At 44.3% G+C, this 25,357-nt stretch overlaps 2 protein-coding genes across 2 annotated transcripts; one reads left to right on the forward strand and one right to left on the reverse strand.

Moving 5' to 3' along the window:
- Window positions 1-12,832: 12,832 nt before the first annotated feature.
- LOC111843849 (uncharacterized) lies at window positions 12,833-18,009 on the forward strand. Its single transcript, XM_023811782.2, has 2 exons — window positions 12,833-13,253; window positions 16,191-18,009. Exons 1-2 carry the CDS (start codon window positions 13,053-13,055, stop codon window positions 16,485-16,487), a joined length of 498 nt encoding a protein of 165 aa, XP_023667550.1. The 5' UTR covers window positions 12,833-13,052; the 3' UTR covers window positions 16,488-18,009.
- A 164-nt stretch (window positions 18,010-18,173) lies between these two features.
- Window positions 18,174-19,958, reverse strand: aard (alanine and arginine rich domain containing protein). Its single transcript, XM_023811783.2, has 2 exons — window positions 19,376-19,958; window positions 18,174-18,882 (listed from the first exon to the last, which is right to left on the reverse strand). The coding sequence occupies exons 1-2, from the start codon at window positions 19,592-19,594 to the stop codon at window positions 18,748-18,750; spliced, it is 354 nt and encodes a 117-aa protein (XP_023667551.1). The 5' UTR covers window positions 19,595-19,958; the 3' UTR covers window positions 18,174-18,747.
- Between the last annotated feature and the right edge of the window lie 5,399 nt (window positions 19,959-25,357).

The raw sequence follows: 25,357 nt of genomic DNA on the forward strand, positions 1-25,357 counted from the left end.
AAAGAAGGAAGAAAAAAAATCTTTTGTCAACATCACACCAAGCAGGTGGGGTACATTTAAAAACGCCTTGTAGATTATCAGGCGTTCCCCTGGTGTTGCTGTGCTTTTACTGTGGTATTCTTGAGATGTGATTAATACATGAAACATGAAACAGGCAGGATAAATCAATTGAGAAAGGACAGTACCAGAGGTCCAGAACAAGGTGGAACTGACTTCAAGGCTTAGATGTTCCAGGAGGGAACACAAATGAGTAACACCAGGAAGCACCAGAAGCTAACGAGGCCTGGTGGCTATATAAATGACCTGTCAGAAGATCTCACCACTAGGTATTGTTTGGATTTCAGTCCAGCATCAATCACTAGTCAAAGAGTTCTCACCACGGCCTTTTGTTTGGGACTCTTGCAACTGGATTGGCTACAACTCAGCAGTAGAGTATGCTGTTTGTAAGAGGGTCTGTGTTTTAACTGCAATACTCTCCTGGGCTTCCCAAGACCAACTGACACCCCTGCTTAAGTATCCTACCATGGTCTGGCTGATCACACTAAGGCTTTTACTGACTGGTTCAGCCTGGAACTTCATTGTGCATTGTACATAATGGCAATAACAGTTAACTTCAACCATTTAATCTTACTGCCAGAAAATCCTACATTTGCTGTCCCACATTCTGCATCCACTCTTAAAACAAATCAACACCATTTTTTTGGTTCTCGTATACCTGTCGTTTTCTCATTCCAGGAAATGTTGCATTTCTTTTTCCATCAGAATATTTGCTCACCTTACAAAACCTTGGCCTGACCTAACTGCTGTTCTCTGTCATAATCCGGATAATATTTTTTTCACTGATGGCTCATCCATCCGGAATGACCAGTACCCGAGTTCTGCAGAATTCGTGGTTTCTTTCTGTTTCCCTGTACAGTTCTGCACTCAACACCTTTGCTTTCTGGCACATCGGGACAGCAAGCTGAACTTATAGCACTGAAAATGACCAGCAGATCAGCTGATGACTGGTCAGATACCATATACACTGACTTGAGATAAGCTTTTGGTTCTGATTATGGCACCCCGTGGAAAGTAAGCAGTTTCCTTACTTCTCCTGGTATCCCCATAAAGCAAACCCTGTTGCACTAAAATTACTGGCGGTCATCACCCTACCAAAGCAACTGGTTAAATTCGTAGCTTATAGAAATAGCATTGATAATGCCTCCTAGGGAAATGCTTAAGCAGATACTCTTCAGTGGTTCCTCTTTTCTCATTTACCGTAGACCCACTTCCTCATTCCAGTAATGTTGCTAAATTACTAGATGTCGTTCTTGACAAAGTTGACCCAGGGCTTTTCGCGGGTTGATTCCTTCATCCTGATAGCTCATGGTGTGTCAGGAATGGCCGAATATCACAGTAGATGTGCCATTAATGCAACAGAACCACTCGTCCACCCCATGCGCTGTCTTGATTTTAATCGCCTGATAAAATTTTGCGACTACAAAGATGTACCTGTGATTGTAGCTGTTCCCTGAATGGACTGAATCATATGCATATAGAGAATCAAATAGTAGCTGAAGATTTTTTGAAAGACTTATCGACGTGTAGGTGACTACTGGAATCTGTAGCATCTGTACTGCAATTTACAGGCTAAGTAATGGAGGATGTTTGTGGAGAGCTGCAATTCAAACAGCCAATGTGTAACAATTTCAAATATTTTCTGAATATCTTGAATATTACATATTTTATCTGTGGGAATAGGGTCAACCCATAGCTTCCCGAAAACTGGTCCAGAAGATGTTACTTTGGATATATGATTCCGGCCGTGAGACATCAGGACATATTGCTTAGAATTAAGTATGTGCATTCCTGAGGAGAAGTACGGTATAAAGCTTTAATCTCATTCTCAATGTACAGTCCAGCTACAGCCATTAAAGAGATCACGTTACGTGCCAATGGTCTGGAAAAGTCGATGATGGGGCTCAGTAGGCGCAGCTCAGAGGATGTAGACGTGTGTCACGGTAGCTCCTCAGGAATCTAATCTTTATATATATTCATTAGAACTTTCTTCATTAATGATAAACCATCACTTAGTTACTAGTTATTTAATGCATTAAGAAAGCATGTACTACTATATTATTTGTGTGACCACTAGCTACTGGGGATCACCGTTTACAGCGATGCTTTCTTAGTTGCAAGGATTCATTCCATCAAAAGGAGTGTTCTCTCCTGCATCTCCTAACTTTTTCGGTATGTACCGCTCTTTCCTCCTCAATCCTTTACTTCTGGAAATCGGATAGCTTAATTTTAGATATTTTTTTTAAACCAGAAAACTCAAGCAAAATTTACAAAGGCCTAAGCCCTTAGGGGGCCTGGTTCTGCCATCAGGTCCCTGAATTACTGGTTACAGTATGTGAATTTTGATACTCCTCGAATCTGACTTATTTGGTACCACTGAAAGTAATATTATACTCCCTGATCAATTTATCCCCATTCTTATACACAGAAAATGAAATAGCGAAGTCGTCCTTTAAGATCTGGTTGCAGTTTAGATGTCACTGTAGTTTACATCTGTCCTCTTACAACACTCCTTTAAATTCTAACCTGGTAGATAGTGGCTTTTTGGTGTGGCCCAAGACTGGAGTTAAATCCTTTAAAGATTTTTATATCAGCATGGTTACTCCATCCTTATAGAAGTTGTCGGAATGTTTTCACTGCATATAGACATTTTTTTAATTAGATAATTACTGGTCTGTAGCTTTCAGCTCTCATACACAAAACCCTCATCAAACTGTAGGCAAACTGGAGGCACAGGTGGTGTTCATCTTCCCATCGAGGAGACAGGTAGAGAGTCGGTGTAGAACCTGGCACTGGATCTCTGGAGCATAGAACCCAAAATAAAAGAACCTCCAGCCATAAACACACAGATCATAACACTGACACTTGCATTTGCTTGTATATGGATGTTATATGGTCTTGTAAATGCCAATAACAAAAGTTTCCAAAAACCACCCCCATGATACAGCTGACGTCTTAGACAAACTAATGGCAGAATACAGTTCTTCAAAACTGTGTGGTGCTGGACTCTCTGTTGGGCTCTGAGAGTTGACTTGCTTTGATTACACTGAATGTTATGCCTTAATTCCAGATGAATCAAGCAATGTTTATGATTTCATAGATCATATAAAGAAGCAACAAGCTGAGCAATGGCCCAACAGAACTCTTTAGACTTCTCTTCTACAGGGGGCTATGATTTTGTGTTTTTTGTTTTTATAATAGTACTAGGTTGTGTTTTTGATGCATATAACCTAGGCTCCAGGCCATCCTATGATCCTAACTATGAAAAGCAGTTAGAAGATGGATGGATGGATGGATGGATGGATATGTACCAAGGCAATTCTTCAATCTCTGGTCCAGTGTCAAAAAGAATAAAAAACAGAAAATCTGTTGCCTCCCATTGCTGATAAAGAACCTCATTGGGAAGAATGACAGGGCTGAAAAACCTGATGATGGTGGTGATGATGATATCACTGGAAGCACAAAAGGAGGGAAAGTGTGGAGGTTTGAAGGCCAAACTCAGAACCTGAACAGGCCTATTGTCCTCCTAATTCACTAGACTTCAATGATTCTGTATGAGACCAGACTCAGTTCTTTGAGGAAAGCCAAACCAGTTGCTATCCTGCTAATGGTTTCTTTGTTCTTTCTCTGTAGCTTCTATAATATGATACCATATATGTACAGTTAGCTATGTAAGATCTCTGTGGTTAAAAGAATGAGAGGCATTTTATTGTTGATAAGCATTCATACAGTGACTGCTGGGAGACAGCTTTTTGTATATAATTAAGATTCCCTTCACCTACAATGATAAATAACGTTTTCAGTGTTTTCCTCAACAATACCTGCATCTGCTCCTGCATCATGCCCTGAATGCTGTAACTGTCAAAAACCATTACTGACTGTAATTCATCATCTTCATCATTAAATGGGTCGTGTCAATGTGCTTTCTTTTTCATGGTCTTCCAGTGCAATAAGGAATTATGACATTGGAAACGGGGAACTTCCAGTAGTGAAAATAGCCTTGGAGAAATGGAGACACTGGCCCAGGATTGTGAACCATCCATTCCAAGTCCTTACTGACTATATGGACCTGTATTTACAACCTGTCAAAATGATGAACACTCACCAGGCTCGATTCGCTCTATTCTTTCCTCTGTTTTAATCTCACAATTTCATGGCTCAAAAAACACTGAAGACGACGGCTTCTCCTAGCTGTGGGGAGTCTTATATGCCTTGGAAGACAACACCATTATTCCACGTAGGTATTTTGTTCTTGATCTTGGTTGCATTGGAAAAATAAATAAACCCAGCATGCTTCAGCTTTGTTTAACCTCGTTGGTCTTGTTTGGAAAAATATCAGATCCAGCATGTTTTGTTGTCCTTCAAAAACTGCTAAAAGGTTTTGCCCCAAAAAAGCGCTTGGTGACATTATCTTTTATACTGGTTTAACACTGTGGCCAGTGGAACAGCTTCAACTCCACATACCCTGAAAACAGATTGTGCTGGTTTTTTTTCTTTCTTTCTACAGGCACGGGTGCTTCTTCTTACAAGGAAATCAGAATTCCTTGAACCTAGACAACATATCATGATGTTCCACCCCGTGACAGAGAAGGTGAATGCAATCATAATACTTCACATACTAAAGAGACAGACCTAAAGGCTTTTACTCAGCCTTACTGTCAGTCGCAACCTCGATTCTGAGTGTTTATCACCGATGGCACTCCATCTACTGCCGAAAGGAGTAAAAGCAGGAGACCGAGTAGAAAAATATGGAGGAGTTCATGCACTTGTCAACCCTGAAGCTCATGCTGTACCGTGAGAAGAAGGACCTGGCGTTGACTGCGGTGCATATGGAGAAAGCACGGAGCTGTCTGACTGAACGTCTAGCGCAGCAAAGAATATGTGTTATTGTCAGGCTCTTAGAAGAATAACACAACCTCATATGAAGCGTGGTGGGTGTCTTTAGAGACATACTATGTTTCTGAGTTATCTTAGAGGCAGGAAGCCTAGAACTTGTGGTGTGTCTAGGGTTTCTGAAGACCGGGTTGAAAGACACTGACCTAGACTGAACTACAGAGCAGCCTGAAAACAAACCTTAACAGGCAGGGATTCAGTTTTCACACGGTAACTTCTACCTGCTTACTTGGAAGCCAACTGCTAGAGGATTCGACTGCCTGACAAAGGATGAGCTGGGGCTGTTCTGAATTATGTAGTACAAGAGTGTTGTACGCTGTGCCAAGAAGAACTGTTAGAAAACCTGCACCATCTCCTACCAGGGATTACAAGTTATACTGAGGATAAACTAGGCTCAGAAAGCAAAACTACTTCCAGCTGGGAGACCATGCTTTCGCGCACAGAATGGAGAGGATTTTGCAAGAACTCTGCAAGGTCACATCTGGGGTAGACACGTGCAATCATTTAAGATGCACGATACAAATAGAACATGACATGTCTGCCCTGCAGTTTGAATTTATGCAAAAGGAAACAGACAAGACAGACCTATGAATGAATTACCAGGGCCGGTGCACGTCCATCCCTGTCCTATGTGTTTTGTCCCCGTTTGGCCAGCAGGTGTTGCTGGCCATCCTGTTCCCTCCGTCTTAGTTCTAAGTTCCTAGTCTGTTTCCCCTGCTAAGTGGACCACTGTATAGCTCAATGGGCTGCGTGTGTGGCACAGAGGCTGTAATCCTGCGGCCATGACTTTGAGGCCAGCCTCACTGGTTGTCTGTATTAATTGGTTTTCTGTTCCTTAGTGTTTGTTATTAGTTCTTTGCTTCTGTGTTTTAGTTTGCCCTGCTGTGGCCTGTACTAGGAAGCAGGGTTACTGGCTTATCGGGGTAACTTGTTGGATTTAAGGTACCACGGTTTAAATGGACTTCATATTCGTTCACTTACATTTTGCCCAGGCTACCTTAAATCCGACAAGTTACCCCAATAAGCCAGTAACCCTGCTTGGTAGTACAGGCCCCTGGGCTCTTGGTTTTGCTTGTACCTGCTTCTAATCTTTTCCTAATGTTGTTAGACCTCTGTATTTCTTAATGTTCACTTGTTCCTGCTCTTATTAATCCTAAATTATTCCACCTATGTCTTGTTGTCCTGCTCCTTTTTTGATTGGTTGATTTTTGTATTGGTTCACACCTGCCCTTTGTTAGCCTTTGTTATCTTAGTGTATATTAATGTCTGCCATTGTCCTGTGCCTAAGTCATTGTATTCATGGTACTCTGCTTGTTTTACTGTCCTACTCCCTGTGTCCTGTTCCCTTGTTATGTTTCTTAATGATTCTTGTAGTTTTCCTGCTTGTTTTTTGCCCCCTGGTGGTTAGTTTTGTTAATAAACCCTTTTTGTCTCTGAGTCGTAATGCTGTGACACAAGGAAATTCATATAGCCGGGGGGGGTGGTTTGTTCCCATGAGGTTCCAGAGACTCTCTGATGGTGGAGTGTGGTTAATTTGAACTTGACAGATGTTTACCTTCAGATACCCAAGACATCGAAATGGGTTCTACTGACTGGTCCCGGTTATTTGACGTGTCACCTGGCTGTGCTGATTTGATCGAAAACAGGAGCGTCGGTAGAGATTTATGAAAAGGGGGGCCTACGCCTTTGCTTGGGGGGGCATTATTTTTATGAAAATGAATGACAAAGCATTATATAACCTAATCAGTGTACATTTATTTGGGGGATGGGTGGCTAAAGAACATTTTAGCGGGACTACAACCCCCTCCCCCCCCGCCCACTACCCAAAAACAACCCTAGTGATGCCCCTGCCCACAGTTCTGCTTGGCCTGGGTGAGCTGCCCAGTGCGGGGAGTACCCAGAGCAGGGAGTGCCCAGAGCAGGGAGTGCCCAGAGCAAGGAGTGCCCAGTGCGGGGAGTGCCCAGAGCGGGGAGTGCCCAGTGCGGGGAGTGCCCAGTGCGGGGAGTGCCAAGAGCAGGGAGTGCCAAGAGCAGGGAGTGCCCAGAGCGGGGAGTGCCCAGAGCAGGGAGTGCCCAGAGCAGGGAGTGCCAAGAGCAGGCAGTGCCCAGAGCGGGGAGTGCCCAGAGCGGGGAGTGCCCAGAGCGGGGAGTGCCAAGAGCAGGCAGTGCCCAGAGCAGGCAGTGCCCAGAGCAGGGAGTGCCCAGAGCAGGGAGTGCCAAGAGCGGGGAGTGCCCAGAGCGGGGAGTGCCCAGAGCGGGGAGTGCCAAGAGCGGGGAGTGCCCAGTGCTGGGAGTGCCCAGAGCGGGGAGTGCCCAGAGCGGGGAGTGCCCAGAGCGGGGAGTGCCAAGAGCGGGCAGTGCCCAGAGCGGGGAGTGCCCAGAGCGGGGAGTGCCCAGTGCGGGGAGTGCCCAGAGCGGGGAGTGCCCAGAGCGGGGAGTGCCCAGTGCGGGGAGTGCCCAGAGCGGGGAGTGCCCAGAGCAGGGAGTGCCAAGAGCAGTTGCAATCTCAGAATCATTCACAGGATATAATTTCAGCCCATCATGCTCCTGGGTATGATGCCAATCTACATCCAGCCCTATAAGCAGGTCCTCCAACATGCAGGGAGAAGCTTGAGGGTCTGCGGCAGGATTGGCACTCCAGCCACTGTAAAGACATTTCACACAGCTCCGAGGCAACGGACAGGACTCTTATTTACTCTCCGCGGGGGTGGCTCTGCTGGAGCGTATTCGGGTTGCCGTGTGGGATGTCCTGTCTCTCCAGCCGGATGACTATGTCCCCCTGGAGCTTCATGAACTCCACATTTCAGTGGCGGCACTCGCTGAGGTACACAGACCGGGGAGCGGCCAGATCTCTGTAGGTGGATACACCTATTATTGGTCTGGTCGCTCTGATGGCCGCCGTACTCGGGGAGTAGCTGTTGCTGTGGTAGACCAGCTCCTCCCGGTGGTGTCTGATGTCACTCATTTTGAAGTGTATCACAAGACTTAGATAAAGGCACTTTCTAGGTCTCTTGTCTGTTGTTTCTGTCTATGCTCCAGCTGCAATGAGTGATATACTGGGGAACATTTCATCTGCAACTTCGCTTGGCTGTTGATGGGTGCCCACGAGGTGACACTCCTCTGGTTATGGGTGACTTCAGTGTGACCACAGGCACTGACCGCGCTGCCTTTGAGGATTGTGTCGGTCCCAGAGGTGGAAATTTCAGGTCCAGAAAGTATGAATCCAGACCGTGATTTAGTTTCAACCAACCAGTTGAGCATAAAGAGTCACAGTTACAGAGTACTCCACTGGTTGGTTGAAACAAAGTCCTGGTCTGGATTTGTACTCTCTGGACCTGAAATTTCCACCTCTGGTCGGTCCCCGCGGGTCTGGAGATCGGGGTGAGAGTGACTCCATGATCCTAGACTTTGCAAAAGGTCAGGGGCTGAGGGTCACTGGATCCTGGTTCCAGCACCCTGAGCTGCATTGTTGGGCGGTGTACTCCAATACTGGTGGTGCAACAAAGGAGATCGATCACATCCTTGTGGGGAGATGCTGGAGCCTCCTACAGAACTATGGGGTCTACAGAAGTACCCAGTTTGTGAATTCTGACCACAGACTTGTTGTTGTTGCTATATAGCTTCAGGTTCACTGTGGTATCATGTACGAGGAGAATGAGGCTGGACTTGGCCAGACGCCAAGATCAGGTTGTTTCTTATGAGTTTGCACACAGTTTGTGTGAGGAACTTGCAGACTTGAGTGTGACTGCTGAATCTAATGTGATGCGGGAGACCTACCGTGGTACGACCCTGAAGGTTGCTGAGGGTTGTGTTGGTGTTGCTGGTGTTTCCTGAAGGAGGTGCTTCATCTTGCAGGGCACCATGGATATTATCCAGAGGAGACGCAGTGCATGGCTTGAACTGAGAAGGGCAGCTGCAAAGGCTCTGAGGACAGAAAAGTAGGTGTTTGTTAGATGGATCTGTGAGCAAATGACACGGCATCTGTGGTCTAGCAATCAAAACATTACATGTGTCTGAATCCATTCCTCAGAGAGTCACAGTCAGGGTGGGTGATGGAACGGTCCTTACGCATGACACTGCGGTTGTGAACTGCTGGGTCGGCTACTTTGAGCAGCTCTTTAATGCTGATGCTCAGGCTTGGACGTCGGACGTCTCTGGGTCTGCAGTTCTTGAGGCTATTCCTCCGATTAGCTGTGAACCCCCCAATCTCACTAGCTGGGGGGTAGGGAAGGCCAGAGGGATCTGTGGCATCCAGGTGAGCTTCTCCAGGCTGGTGTTAAGACTGTTCTCCTTGCACAGAAAAGCGAATTTTGCTTCTATTCGGGAGACAGGCATCAACCCGATTGAGTGGAAAATGGAAAAAGAATGGAAAATTTCTTTTCCCTATCTGGAAAGCGAAGGGTGATCGCCTGGATTTTGGCAAATACTGGGGGATAACACTGCTCTCAGTGCTGGGTAAGGTCCTTGCTAAGGCCGTCCTCAACAGGATCCATGATCACTTGCTCGCCTACCAGTGACCGGAGCAGTCTGGGAACGCCTAAGAAGCGTCTACCATGAACCGTACCCTGGCACTGAGGCTCCTCATCGAACGTAAACACGAGTCTCGACAGGGTGTCTTTGCAGCCTCTGTCAATTTTAATATAAAGTTCGACTCATTAGATTAAGTTGCCCTGTGGGACACCTTAGATCCCACAGAAGTTACTGGATGTCAAGGCCGGCCTGTACACCGGTAGCGTGAATGCTGTGCAAAGTGGAGGAAAAGCCTCTCGTTCTTCCCAGTGGATTCTTGGGTTTGTCGGGGGTGTGTTCTTGCTCCTAATCTGTTCAATGCTTGCATGGACTGGCTGTTCGGCAGGGTCGTGGGGTACAGCTGCTGTGTGGCATTCTTTGATAAAGAAAGATTTACCAATATCGACTTTGTCGAAGATGCTGTATTTTCCGTAGAATCTATATAACCTCTGATAAGGGCTCTAAGTAAGGAGTCTGAGTATCTGGGTTTGAGAGTGTCCAGGATCAAAACCAATATCCAGACCTTTAATTATCTCTTGGGCACATCCGTCATCAGTGTGTCTGTCTGTGGAGAGAATGTCGGCAGAGGGAGAGACTTACCTAAGCAGTGACTTTCAGGTCTGTTTAGTCAGTAGATGGACTGGGATAGCATGGGGGGTAATGAGGTGGCTGGAAAGGGGCTCCTGATATCTTTGCAAGAGGATGAAGGTCCAGGTCTTTAGAGTCCTGCTGCTCCCTGTCCTGCTGCATGGCTGTGAGACACTGTCCAGTAACCTCAGATGAAGACTGGACTCATTTGGTGCTGCGTCTTTTCAGAGTCCTTGGGTAGCGCTGGTTTGAATTTGTGTCGAATGAGCAGAAGCTCAGGAAGTCCCGAACGGGGAACATAATCTGCATTATGAGGAGCATGAGTTACCACACTATGACTATTCGGTGTATTTCCCTGATGGTGATCTGGCTCTCAGGATCCTCATTGCTGAGGACCCGAGCAGCTGGACCAGGCCAAGGGGACACCCAAGAAACACCTGGCTGCAGCAGTTAGATGGCCATTTCCGGAGGGCCAGATCACATGTCATCCTTGGGGGGTCGCCAACAGGGATCCTGAGGTGTTCAATCATGTGGTGGGCATGACATCATGCTGAACCAATGCATACTCCCCAACCCGACCCGACCTGCGACCTCACCCGCTCACTTCATGAAACACTCAGCCCATTAACCAATCTTCCTGCTCCGCTGAAATTTTTTAAAGTAAAATATCCCATATGGTGTTTTTTTCTTATAATATTACAATGTTTAAAAGTATTGGTAATTTAATGGCAAATAAAGATAACTTCCACTGGGTGGCGACAAAGTACCTCAAATCGCAATCCATTCGCCTAATTAAGAAACGGCTTCTGCACTTTATATTTTGCTTCCAATAAAAGTCAAATCAAAATTTTTACATATAGCTGTCACAGCAAATGCAGCGTATGAAGGAGATTCGGTGTTTTGGCACCAAAAGCAGCAGTACACAGGAGCAGTGTTCAATTTCCCTTATGTGACGTAGACAGCAGGATTTTTCTGAAGATCATTCAACAGAGATTAGAGCACTATAAAGAAAATGAATTACCTGATATATAAACTAAACAATCAAGCTTGAATTTTCAGTTGAAGCATAAATTACCAGATTAAAGCTCTTATTTCTGAAATATGATGAGGGGACCCAGTACACGGGAAAAGACCATAATGCTTGAAAGAGTTCAGTATAAAAAGGGAGAGGACAACCTTTTACATGATGGACTGGCTTAATCAAACCATGAACATGCCACTGGGATCCCTGAAGACCCAGAGAGATGTTCTGGAGAAATGTACTCTAAAAAGTCTCCGGTATTCAACATCGGCTTAAGAGCAGTCTATACAAATTACGCAATTTTTCTACATCCAGTTTAAGAGCGGTGTCATCTTTTCTTTCATTTTCAGTTCTTTAAAGGAAAATAATCATATCTTGCGTGTACATGTGATGTTTTGACTGTATGCTCGGTTTAACAGGAGTCTGCGAAGTTCTTCAGAGGAAACACGACCTTCCAGGGTGTGATGTGCAACTCAAAATCTCACTCTCCTCTGACGTAAAAGGATCTAATGACGCAGTGAGGTTCCACCTGTGCCAAAGCACTAAAAAAGCTCTTTGTCTGCTTATGGCTTTTCCCGTGCAATTCATGGATAGGATCTAAAAGCTAATTTGGTCGCAATTTAGCCTGCGATCCAAATGTTACCAACCTTTCTTGTCCTTGTCAGGCCCCTGTATTGTGTGAGTTGCTAGGCACCGGGCCGAGAGGCCAAACTGACAGGGAGCTGATTAGTCACAAAAGGGCCCCAACGCGACACGGGTTCAGAGGTTGTGTGAGTCAGAATCTCTATCAGAAAGGGGAATACAGGGACCTTAGCTGACGGAAGGCTGACTACTTTAATGATTTAATGATTAGTCTCTTCTGCCTTTGGCTGCACAAAAGCTACTTCATTTTTACTGAAAAGTCATAAGCACTCAAAGAAAATGTTTAAAGCTATTTATCTGGGTAGTAAGTGTATATTTTCTCAGAACGAAAACACCATTTAATATGAGAGCATGCGCAAATTATGAGTAAATCAATAAAAACTAACAGGAATTTCTCCTGTTCTCCGAAAAGTTACTGAAATCTTATCGGATGGCAAGATGAACACAGCTGAGATTCCTAAAGCTCTCCTCAGGGGAAACCAGCCATTCCATGGATTTATTAAATTTAATCACCAGCTCACTTAATTCCGTAATTGAACTAGTTTTGCAAAGTCACTTTGACATTGATTAGCCATATCAGATGCTAGTGGTAAAGTCAAAAATACATGGCTATATTGGATACTGGGGTGACTTTAGAAGAGGTTTGAAATGGCTAAGCTGACACACTGTAATATCATAGCTTTACATTAACATGATGATCATTTAAATTTTTTTCTGTGACTGCCTAAGACTTTTGCACAGTACTGTATATTGTTATAAGAAAGATACCATAGAATTTGTTTCAGCAAACTGAAGTACATTCAATACACGGTGTGCATTTCTTAAGAGGCAGGGAGAGAGTTGTTGACTCAATCTCAATGTCCTTATTTGTTGCTGGGACATGATATGAAAACCAAGGGCTCTCCAGGCCCTGACCTGTCTTCAGCAGGAACCCTGACTGGGTAGCCAAGGAAACTGCCCTTCTTCTGTCCCTCCATCCGCTCCTCCCTCTTACTCCCAGCCGGGGAGGGAGGACAGTGTGTTTAAAAAGCAGTAAAATGGTAAACAGAGTGGTCTGATGTTAACGGGGTGACGTCACGCACATGCACACTTAACGGCAGTTTCACAATGTTAAGCAGTGAAAAAACAAAAAGGGGGTCACCTTAAGTTTCCAGTGCGGCGCAGACCACACAGCAGCGTAGACCACACAGCAGCGTGACAGTGAGCGGTCCGGGTGCCGGGACGCAGGGACCTGGCTAGCGTTTCATTTCCCGACAACGCTGTATCTAGCTACAGCCGAGAAAAGTTCCAACGAAGCCTAAGAGTGTAAGGAAGAGCTAGACTTTAACGTCCGCACAAAACGATGGAGGTGGTCCTCACCAGATTGCGAGACTTCTCTCGCAAGACCGCCACCTTCGAAGACTTCAAGCCGACGGCGGTAATGAGTGACAGAGCGTCCCAGAGGGAGCATGACTTGGCCAGGGGGGGTCAGTTTGTGGATGAAGACGGTGGCCCCTGCCAGCTAGATATTGAGAGTGCACTGGCCTGGCTGAGGAGAGAACTGGTAAGACTGGGACCACAGTCCCACTAGTCCTGGGGTGACTGGACCCAATAATGTAGATGGATGGAGTACCATGGGGAAATTCCATTTACTGCTTTAAAAAAACAGATGCTATACAGATCATTGTATCAGTGTCGTCTATTTCGTGGTATGAATTGAGTTGATTTTTTTCATGTGCTACAATTAATACAGTTTTAGTTTAATCCCAATGGTTGATTATTATAATAATCATTAAGAATCTTTCGTGATAATCAATCATGTAGAGTTAGGGTAATCGAAATATACTGTAATTATCTTTGTCTTCTAATTCATCTTTCTACTGTATTTTGTCAGCAATTAAACATTGCTGGTTTTTACAGCCCTAGTGAGAATCATTTTGTGGCATATTTAAAGCTAACGGAGTCTCTTTACTCATTCTGAGAGTTATCTAGGGGGTAATATTGCTGCATACTGTTAGTACGGTGAGTAGCCTAATTTCCCATCGTTAATAAATAACCTGACAGTTTCGTCATGGCAACTGTGTGCCTACAGCACGGAAATGCACCAAACATAATAGAGACAATGAAACAAACTGAATGGCTGAAGAATTTTTTTTCCCCCCTCGGTACAAATGCAGACTAAGTGATGTATTCTGAGGTTTCCTGTCTGTCTGGGTCGTTAGTCGGGTCATTCCAGCTGCTGAAAAACGATCACCTACAGGAATGTGAACTATTGATCCCTGTGACAGGAGAGGAAAATCAGGGCAAACAGTGGGGCAAGGTGGCAGTTTTATTTGCCACTAGGGCAATTAACTCAAAGTTGATGTCACCGTGAAGAGACACGCTGCGTTCTGCTTCCTTTAGATGCCTCACTAACAGTCTCTTTCTGTTTCACATATCTAAGCTAAATCCTGTCTTTTGGCTTTGAGGTCAGTCACATGATATTTCTACTTCCCTGTCTTTCCCCTTCACCAGATACGCCCCCACACTAAAAGGACTGTGAACCTCACCCCCTCCTTTAAGCGCTGAATGGGACGTTGGCTCGTTCGTAACCGAACTCTGTCTGCGTGGCTTATTTATTGCGTCTTCGCCACGTCTGTCTTCACATAACATTTTGACTCATTCAGCCTGCAGCAGGTAGACTGTGACGTCTCATCGTCTGTGATAACCAGGCTCTTTCACTGTGAGGAATTATTTGCTTTGTCCCGCTTCATCCCACCAGAAATTATTCTTGAGCTGATCCGGTTGCGATGTTGTTGGATTATGACAAAATCTGTTTCCGTGACGCAGAAGGACCCTGATGAAGACCCAGAAACTCGTGTGACGTCTGGGTCACCCCCCTCATGAAGCTGAAGCTGTAAATTTCCTTGAAGGAGCTCCTGTTTTCTCCTTTTTTAAATCCATGCCATTCTGTCGACAGCAAAGCTTCTCAGCCCCATTCTCACTTTGCTCCTTACAAAATAATTGGAATAGAAAAGGATTCAGTTTATCAAAGGCATAGTTTTTTTTTTGCCTTTGTTCCTTCTGTGCGACTGATTCGGTTCTGGTTTTACTGGAATTTGGGGCATTTTACTCTCTCTGTGTAAGTAATTAGACCACCTCTGACCCCCATAAATAGGAGGGAAAGGCAAAATGAATTTACATCTGAATGATAGCCTGCTCGACAGAAATTATTTAAAGCCCTGTTTTGTCAAAGATAGAACACAGACCTGACAAACTAAAATCAAAACTGTGTTAATTAGAATACGCTTCAGTATCTTGGCCACATATTAAAACCCCCAGCATCCCTAAAACCAAAAGAAAAGCTCTAAGAAGATAGCTTCAGTCCGTCGTGGAATTCTGTGCAGTGGGATTTTGGGACCGTTCTTCAAGAAGAAAAGTTTGCATTGCGCTCCAGAGCTTCTCGTGCAGCTTCCAAGACGTTTAGATCTGGCGTCTGCAGATGCCAGAAAAAGCAATTGAATTCATCCCGCCGTTCACATAACCACTCTTGAAATTGTGTAGCAGTGTGGATGGAGGTGTTACCATCTTAGATACAGGAGCATTATGAGCAAACCGTGTTTGCACCATAGGCTGTACCTGGCTCTGTAAAATGGCCTTATTTATATTCATTGGTTATCAGATTTCAGTACTGAGCAACCATCAGGCATAATGACTCCCACAAAATGACTGCCCACACCAGCAGATATTGTAGCATGAAGGCATCCTGTGACTGTCTCTAAACATGAACCTGATCGGATGTAGGAAACAGGGTGAAATACCATTCATCAGATCATATTTTTTTTTTTCCATTGTTCCAGGTTTTGTTCTCCTTACACCAAGTTACGTGACTCTGTGCATTGGCCTTGGATACAAGTGGTTTCCAAACAGTAGCCTTGCTGTCAGTTGCAGCTTTGTGACGTTTTTGTTGAGGTTTAGTCACTGAGGTGCTTAATCTGAAGTTCTTTGGGTACTCTATTTATGGTTTTTAGCCATTATCACTTTATGTGTCTTGTTTATGCATGTGGATGTGATTTTTGAGAACCTTCCCCATCACACCTTAAATAATTGCACAGTTTTTTGTGACCAATGTACCTGCAATTTGGACATTGACTCTCTAGCCTCTGAGAATCTGATTGATGCCTCATGTTGCTTTGGAAACTTGCGTATCGGAGTTCTGAATGTCAGACATCTTTCATAACTGTTTGACATTCATCCTTATATTAATCACCTTTGTGGCAATATTGGTACAGTTACTTACACATTTTGAGGTCTTTTTTTATGTGCTGTTTCTGTTATTTTGTCCAACACCTACAAAATAGAAGAGAAGGAAAAACAAGCAAAAATAGCCATTTGCAGTGTTTGGAGGAGGAGCCACTCAAATGGACAACTTTATATAATATAATTTTATATAATGTAAAATGGGCAAATAAATCAAATAGCGCAGTAGTGATATCAGTCACTGTGTTTCTTTGTGCCGTAGATGGAGATGCGCTCTCAGGATCAGATTCTGATCCAGCAGCTGATGGAGCTGCACGCGGGGATCCAGGAGCTGAAGCTGGAGTGTGCTGAAGCAGAGGAGGAGCTGGAGGAAGAGGAGGAGGAAGAGGAGCTGGACGAAGAGGAGGAGGCCAAAAGCTGGGACTCCGGGAGCGAGTTTGCCATCCCATATCGCTGCTGGAAGGTGGGCTGTGGCCCGTACGCCTCCGCCAGCGTGCCCCTGTGCTACCGGGAATCCCTGCTGGGTCGGGCCATCAGCCGGAGAAGCTCTGTGCCCTGAGCCCAGCATTTCCCAGCTCTGACATCGTGCTGAACAACCAGAATGTCACAGAACATCTATGGATGGTGTGATTGATTTAGAGCAGTGTTTCCCAATCCGGTGCTCAGGGACCCTCATCTTGTCCATGTTTTTGCTCCCAATGATCTTCCTACCAGACAGTCCACATTTTTGCTCCCTACCAGGAGCTGGGAGGGAGCAAAAACATGGACTGTCTGTGGGTCTCAGAAGACCGGATTGGGAAACACTGATTTAGCAGTAGTGGGAGTGCAGTAAATTTGGTCGAACTGTAAAAATCTCAGCAGCACTTTTATTTAAAATGTTAATACAATCTGCCTGTTGAGCATAACTGAAAGATGAGCTATGAACATGCTTTTCATCGCCATTCTCACCCAATTGACGGGCAGCTTGCCATCTGGAACAGATCATCGTAGGAGCCCTCAGAATGGTTTTAAGAGGAATGTCCATGCAAATTTCGAATGTTATTTCCTCTTTCAAAGTAGCCAAATTGGTTTTGATTTGGTATAAAATTGCCTTTCTTGAAATTATGTGGTTTTAATGATTCCCAACTCCGTGCTACTCTGAAACGCTCACGGGCGGCTCTGAAGCCTGGTAGCTTATTTAATAGTAGCATAATGGCATGAGGTTTAACGACAAACACAGAGAGTCTCTGTGTGAGACCGATAGATAGGACAGTGTAGAGGGTGCCGGAGCACAAAAAAAACACATAGTATCAGATGTTCCACACCAGGTCATCACTTACAAGAGTCCGTATGACTGGAGCTGCGCTATTGTGCCGTGGCGGCTTCCGTTCACAAAGCCGCGCTTTGTGTGCGCGCCCGGAGCCTGGTTTCCAGCGGCCAACTGAAAGGGCCCCCAGAGTGAAATGTGGAGCATAACTCAAGGTGCTTGTTTGTCCCGCAGCCCTGTGGTGGAGTACCAGGACATGTGCCGATAGTGCGGAGTCGCGCGGAGGGATCGCTTGTCAATAGCCAGCATTAGTCGTGGCACAAGTGTGCTAGGCTTTCCAAAACGCTATGAAAAAGCGTCATCAATGATCAGATCTGTAATGTCAAATGACAACGTGTTAATGTGATTTTACACTTTGGGTAGACTTTATTTGGATATTAGACCGATATTAGATTTCGTGTTGTCAGACTGAGGGCAAAAGTCTTGCAGAAACTGCCAACAATCTGAGCTGTTATATTCATTATCATTTTTCATGTGAATGTCTATGTGTTCCTCCTACGCATCTCACAAAGTCTGTTAATGTTACATTTTAACATGATTTTTTTTTTTGTGTGTGTGACCCTCTGAAGACCGTAATTCACACCACCCTTCACCACAGAAAAAAAAACCCACAAAACCAAGCCCGCGTGAAACATTCGCCGACCTGACCGTCTGTAAATCCTTCCCTCCCGAAGTGACAAGTGGATCTCCGTCCACAGCCTTATGTAACCCCTGGCAGACAGGCCGCTCATTGTGGAATGCTACAGCTGAGTAATAAACGCTACAAAACACTGTATCCCCTAGCCTTTTCCTTTAATCCCCATTTCACCATGACGACAGGAAGGATGCTTACACAACCTAGTGTCTACGGCCCATCGACAATGACACATAAATAAAAGCGATCAGAAGTGAGCGATGGTGAACATAAAGAGAATAAGAGAACAAAAGAACACCTGGAGATTCTGTCAATGGTTCAGTCTTTTTTATACAACACAATAAGGCATGGTGTGTAATACTTTGTTACAATTCTCAAAGCATTATTCAGATATAAAAATACATCTGTATCCTACAAGCACCTCACAGGTTTAGGATTTACAGAACCGCGTTCTTGGCATTTCTAACACGACATGGAACAGAAATATGTACGGGAATCTGCGCGTTGTTCTACAGTGTATATTGTGGTTGGTCACTGCAGCAGAGCATAGGACGCACACACACACCATACATTTTCTAAGGAAGGTCCTAAAAAGGCTCTTAGATGTGCCGCAGCTTTACACATCTCCTTTTCGGTACGTTTGGGCCCATCGCTGGCAGCAAACCTCAGGGTTATTACCCAGGGACAAATCACAGGACAGCTGGAAAAAGAGCAACATCTGCAGCGAGACCGTAGACCTGCAGCGAGTCATGCTGTACCCCCGTCAGCAGCACAGCGGTAATCTGCTCCGCGTTGCGTCACGACGAGGGGTCGACACAGGAACAGCTGCGTTGCTTCCAGGGGCTGGTCTCCTTGGCTTCTCCCTCTCATCGCTGGAGGTTATATGTGCTCTCTGCCCTCTCTGCCCTCTGGCTGCAGTGCTGGGGGCACGCCCTCCCTCCGCAGCCTCTGGATCTCGCTGTTGAGGCCCAGCAGTGTCCTGGCCAGCTGCTGGTCCTGCGATCGCATCTCCAGCTGCATGTGAAAGGTGACAGGTTCATGCACAGGACTCGGCGTGCTCTCCTGACCTCTACAACAACACACCACAGCTGACAACGCATCACGTTACAAATCCGGGAATGCTGACCTGTGAAACTGCTATGCGTAGAAAGGATAAATAACTATCCCTAACTAAACTTACCGGTCATAACCAGGACTTCATGAAGAAGCCTAAAACGACCCAAGAAACAATTTCTAAGGAATTTGTTACACTTATATCTTTACTTTTCTGCTCTATCGACAAATGTGAATAAAGCTTACTCATAATTACTTTTTGAATATTATATCAGAAATAAGACATAATATTATTCAGATATTCATTTACACTGCATTTCCGTAACAAAATGACAGTATTATAGACTGAAGAAAAATTCATATGCAAAAAATATTTCAATTGATGTTTCTCAATTTTTTTGGGGAAACTAGTCAAAGCTGAGAAGCGCACTGCTATGAACAGCTGCAGACCTACCAGCTCTGATCTCAGCCAGCTTATTGCTCCATCGATTTTGGCTCTTCTTAGCTCTTCATTGGCTTGGAAGTTCTTCTTAAAGATGCTGACTGTGTCGACACCTGACCCACCGGCGGGCAGAGGCTCTCCGTTAGCCCTGAAGGCATGGATCAGCTTGTTCTTGATGTTCTCCAGCAGCATGGTGGACACCGTGTCGTCGTACTGGGCTTCGGGATTCATGGTGCTGCCTTTGGGGTCCAGCGGGCAGGGTGAGCTCTCGCGTGTGGTGTGCTGCCTTTTTCCTCTGTCCTGATGCAGTGGTGGTGAAGTTGTCTCAGTTTCTGCCTCCTCCCTCTTGAGTCAGAATGCGTCCTCTGTCTCTGCTCTCAGACACTTTCTTGTCTTACTCTGTTTCCCTCTTTTTCCCCCTGGAAGCCGCAGGCTGTTTCAGAATAACTTCCCTTCCCAATGAGTCTTCATGTTCCCAGATCTCTTCTCCCTCATATGAGCAGATATCTACCTTCTATGTGGGACAGAAGCTCGCCTGTCCTCTTCGCTGCTTCACTCATCCCAGTGTGTTTTGTCTCTGTTACTATGGAAAACCAGCCCCCCCCCCCCCCGCACACCCAACCCCCCCCCCCCCCCCCCTCCCCCCCCAACCCTGTTCTGGTAACCCCAATGAGAATGGTGGGAGATTGGGGACAAAGACTATTGTTGCCCTCAAAGAAATGAAAAGCTCCATCCCCCCTCCCCCCCCCCAATACAAGTGATGTGGTATGAGAGAGCTCTCAATAGAGCAGTGGGACAGTCACCCTAGAGATGAGGAGGGGTGGGGCTGGCTGGGGAAAAACCACAAAACTGCGGAGAACCAGTTTAGCTCACAATAGTGTCACTGGTGTTTTCGCTGATTTAATTACAACTTTTTGCATGCCAGTTTTCTCGTACCCCCACCCCCCACCCTTGGAACAGACCTGAAACCTGTTTGCCCACCTGACACATGCGTTAAAGTGCCGGCAGGGAATTTTGCAAAAAGAACTGCTACGTTGCCTCTATGTGCTTAATGGCACAGCCTCATATCAGAAAAAGGAAAGTTTATCTCTTTGAAATGCACAATAAGGCAAACAGATACGGGCTGATTAACCCTTTAGGTCCTGTAATACATGTCAGCCAATTTGCATTTGAATTGAATCTCAGTGCCATTGACTTGTTCCACAACACAGCTATAACAAAGTCCTCTGTTACAGCTTTCTCTTCAGCATTAAACTGTCAGGTAGAGAGTTTTGTGTGACTCTGTACATGTGTGTGTTTCTGGGTCAATTTCCAAGTGTAATTCACACAGGTGAAGTGGCTGTTACTCTGAAAAAAATTGAACCACCTCAGTTCAATTCCGTTGATGGCATGTGATGGCAGTCAGTTGCTGGTGCTGCTTCTGATGGCAGGATGAGCAGATGGAGAGGAGAGACGTCACAGGGACAAACCTGCTTTGAAACAAGGATGGATTTAGATTACACCTTCTGGAGCACCTGCAGATTATCACATAACTTTTATAAGCCGAGTGTGAAAATAAACACAATGGCCACCTAACTAGTACTAAGTAAGCCTCATTTTTCCTTCAGAAGAGGGGTGACCTGCTGTGCCTTCAGAGAGGCCATTCTGCGCATCATTATCGAGCTGTTATTGTTCCTCTTGTGCCCTTCCTGTTAGCTTTAACGAGCCTGACCATTCTCTCCTGACCTCTGTCATTAACGAGGTATTTCTTCCCTAGAAAACTGTCCCTGACTAGTTATTTTGATTATCACACCATTCCCTTTAAACTGCAGACACCACAGTGCGTGAAGATCTGAGTTGTTTCTGAGACGGTGGAGCCACCGTGTCTAGCACAGATAATCAGGCCAGCTTCAGAATTGCTGACACTGTGAATCATAGCTGTTCTAATGTTTAACCAAACAGTAAGTGAACCCCTTGACCCCGTCTGTGTGCTGTATGTATTCAACAGCATCACATGGCTCACTTGGAGGAAAAGACTGTTTGCGTTAACAAGTAGGTGTACCCAACAGACTGCACCCCGAGTGTAAGCTCTAAGTGCTGAAGGTCAGATGAGTTGAGCAAAGCATAACGGTAACAAAGAACAGCACTCAGAGGGAGAGAAGTGTCCTGGCCTGTCACCTCTAAGCGGAGCTGCAAGGTCACCTTCATCCACATGGACTCGACTGAGCAGATCAAACCCAGAGCCAGCGGGTGCTTGGTGACAGGGGCCTTGGGCATTCCAGCCCTGGTAACATTGTCACCCTCGTGCTGATGGGCTCTGCTCACGCTCCATGCAGAGCTCTGTCCTCAGCAGGAAGAGAATGACACAGACAGACGACGACTCCACACAGAACTGGCCCACGAGGTCCACAGATCTGGAAACAACAGCTTTGTGTGTCATGTCAGAAGAGGCCGTTTCTTTCCAATTGACTATGTGTGTCCTTGTAACCTCTGTATTCTAGACCGACCAGTTAACATCAGTGTCTCTCAATTCCTCAACCAGATGAGCTCCCCAGAGTAAATCTTTTCTCCATATCTTCATATCTCTGTTCCCTCTTCATGCCTCAGTGGGGAACAATTGGCCACATCCATCCACTTGTGGAAATGAGAGAATTTTTATTTCATGTGATGATGGACTCTGGATTATATAATTCAGCTGTTTTTCCATACGTTGATATCACCACACTTTTTGACTTATTAAAATGTGATTGATTAGGATTATCCCTCCAATGATATATAATTTAGAAACAAATCTTTGTCTTCGTTGTCTATATTTAAACAACATTTCATTGGAGAGCAACAAATTCAATTATGGCCTGTTGTATTTCTGGCCTACATCTGGACAGAAAGGCTGTTTCTTGTTCTTGTCCGGAGTGATGAAAACAACAGTGCTTTCAGAAAGGAAGCTCAATTAAAGGACATGCCCCTCATGGCCGCGATTAAAAGGTCATATGCTAAATAAGGGGAGGGGGGCTTCCTTATTAGGCTTCCGTACGTCCTCACGCTGCGGCGCGGAATGAGATTTATAAAGCTTCACACAGCTCCACAAAGGAATGAACGACTGAAATAAACCAACGAGAAAGACTGTTACAAGAAAGGAGCTGCCAGTGGCTCTTATTCATCTCTGCGCTACTGCGGTTTCTGCCTCTCACACTCAGATACGCCCCCCCCACCCCACACACACAAAGGGGACCAAAACAAGAAACAAAATGTACCCTTGAACCTCCAGAAATGGACTTGGCCTTTCGAGCAACTCGTCCTGTTGCTAAGGGCTGCTGCTTTTTCTGCTTAACGGCAAAGAATTTAACACATTCATTGGGACTCAAATAAATCCTCTTTATTGCAAGAAAAGCCGCAAATGTTAGCATCCTGCCTTTATACAAATATTTTTCATTCAGACACAGAGAAGACGAAATAACGTTTCGGCTGAATTACTGACGAAAGTAGCAGACTTTGTGGTTTGAACTGAGAAGAAGCAGTTTTTTCTTCTTTTTATCTTCAAGGTCACAGAGCTGAGCTGTTCATGAATATTACATTTGCTCCCATCATTTGGAGCTGAATGTTACATTATATTTTTCATTTGGGAAGTGAAAGAAAAACAAACCGAAGTTAAAAACACTGGGACAAATATTTGTAATAACTAAAGTATGAGCTGAACCTATTAAAATTATATCCTTTGCCCTGATTAAACTTCCCAGCTCTTTGATTTAACCGTTCTGCTATATAAGACCAAAACACCTACTTTTAGATTGTCATATAAATAGTCAACTATTTTGTTGTTATGTCAGAATGTCCCCCTGGGACCAATAAAGTTAATCTTATACGTTCACTCAAGTAATCGCAACTATAGGTCAAAAGAGCATAAGCAAAATACGTATGAAATTATCAACACATTAGAAAATAAAAAATGAAAAGGTTGCTTCAGCATTGATATTATATTAGACATTTTTTTAGGTTATGATTTTTAAAAGTATCCCTTCATAATCGAAAAATGTAGGTATTGTAGCTAGAGCAAGGACATTTTTAGAGAAATGAGAATGAAGAATAACAGACACAAAGCCAATCACTCACTATTACCTGTCGACGATTAGAAAGGTATGTTATTATAATTATTCAATGCTACGCCTTTGAAGCTTGGCCAGATGCGGCCTGTCCTGATCACTCACATTCTGTCATGGTAATACGTATAATCTTAAGCCTAAGCACAGGTAAACACTGCTAATGGAAACTAAGTCCTGGGTGTCTCATAATTGATCTATCATGCCCAATTAATTAGTAGACTAGCTAGAGCTAAACCTGCGTCCTACAAATTAAAAATTTAAACTTTACTGCTACCTAGTGGTAGATTACGTCCCTTGCTGGTACCCAGTAAAAGGCCCACTTAAGGGGATCCCATGGATTGCATTTTAAGGTGTGCTGTTAGCGTCATAGGACATAATTCAGAGTATGATTTGTGCCCCATTCCATTGATGAACTGGAATTTGAAATGAACTGACCTCACCCTGCGGGATGTTGATTTAGAATTAGAATTGAGCGGGAAGATGAATTTAATTCATTTCACTTCATTTCGAAGAAAGTCAATATAATCACACAGCACAATCTAGAAAAACCTAAAGAGTGATATAATTGATTTCTTTCTAGATCAGTGATTCACTACTGGTTAAGCCTTGGGATCTACATCATTCTTTGGTCAGTAAAATGATGTTGAGGAGCTGGGGGGTGAGGGGGTGGCAATAATCTTTTTTTAACCATGCACTCCATGACCTACTGAAAACCGCAACCCACCAGCTGAGAAACTAGTATAGATGGCGAACATATATACTGATTTTGTTTATGTACGACTGGGTAAAGTGTACTTTATATTTGCATGACTGTAAGAGAAAAAATGTGTATAACTTTTAAGCTACTCTATTCTAACATTTGTGTCCTTTTCCATGTGCTCATATATATTGTTTTTCATATTTAACTATTTATGTGTAGTAGCATTATTGAGGAGTCTGCAGGAGCTTTTCTTGTGAGTGTTCGTATATTGTCAGATATATCTGGTAGTGGTCCAATACACATGGCTTATCGTTCAATATTGTTACATTTAAACAGTAAAAGATATTCAATGCTTTTATTAACTTTCTGGCCTGAAATTCTTTCCTGCTACACTGAAGATTCCCTCAGCAGGGACAGAGAAAGCAGCTGTAGCAAGATGTTTGCAGGAAAGATGTGTGAGCTCAGAAAAGCTGGTTTGGTCTCCTTTCCAGTATCTCAAAGGGAAGCTTTGGTGACAGATGAAATACTAGTTTTATTTTCAATAGAGGAACAGAGTCTGGGACTTTTTGTTGGTTGAGCACTGTAGCCAACACCGAGTTTTAGAGGGAGACACTCATGTTTTCCTTATGAGAAGATCTACTGTACCATGGTGTTAATTTATTCTACAGGTGACACTTCAAATGATACATTCTTAATTCATTATGAATAGCATGACATTTTTATAACAATGATACAGCTTATGCTGTGTAAGTTAACATTCATATTGAAATATTAAGCTGTACTGTTAAAAGCTGTGTTTATGAAATCATTTCAATTCAATTCCATTCTGATTGTATTTCTTTAAATTCGAATTGCCAATCTTATAAGTGTATTCAACCGCAATTCGAATTCAATTTAAATTTACAGAATGAATTACAATTACAGGACTATTTCACTGGTACACTGGATTTTAATATGATGATGGTGTTATTGTTGTTGCTGTTATTGGTGATAATAGTAGTATGCTAAGGGTAATTTACAAACTTTAATTTAGAAATTGACATTTTGGAATGTGGTAACATTAAGTCGTAAAATATGTAACAGATTTACTACTAACTAACTAGTTAACTATTAATTTATGTTTGGGCGATTTGTTTTGTGTGAGTAAAAGATTCGCCGCCCGGTGGCAGTGTCGAGTCGGACGCCAGTCAGTCGCGCGCCCGACTCCTCGGGCTC

The sequence above is a fragment of the Paramormyrops kingsleyae genome, chromosome 23, assembly GCF_048594095.1.
Source record: "Paramormyrops kingsleyae isolate MSU_618 chromosome 23, PKINGS_0.4, whole genome shotgun sequence".
In the NCBI taxonomy this organism is placed as follows: domain Eukaryota; kingdom Metazoa; phylum Chordata; class Actinopteri; order Osteoglossiformes; family Mormyridae; genus Paramormyrops; species Paramormyrops kingsleyae.

Bases quoted from the DNA above. Each gene is read 5' to 3' on its own strand.
- LOC111843849 (XM_023811782.2), top strand. From the start codon at position 13,053: ATGGAGGTGGTCCTCACCAGATTGCGAGACTTCTCTCGCAAGACCGCC. The intron at 13,254-16,190 runs GTAAGACTGGGA...TTTGTGCCGTAG, and splicing joins CCTGGCTGAGGAGAGAACTG to ATGGAGATGCGCTCTCAGGA.
- aard (XM_023811783.2), bottom strand. From the start codon at position 19,594: ATGAATCCCGAAGCCCAGTACGACGACACGGTGTCCACCATGCTGCTG. The intron at 18,883-19,375 runs GTAGGTCTGCAG...TTTCACATGCAG, and splicing joins GCTGGCTGAGATCAGAGCTG to CTGGAGATGCGATCGCAGGA.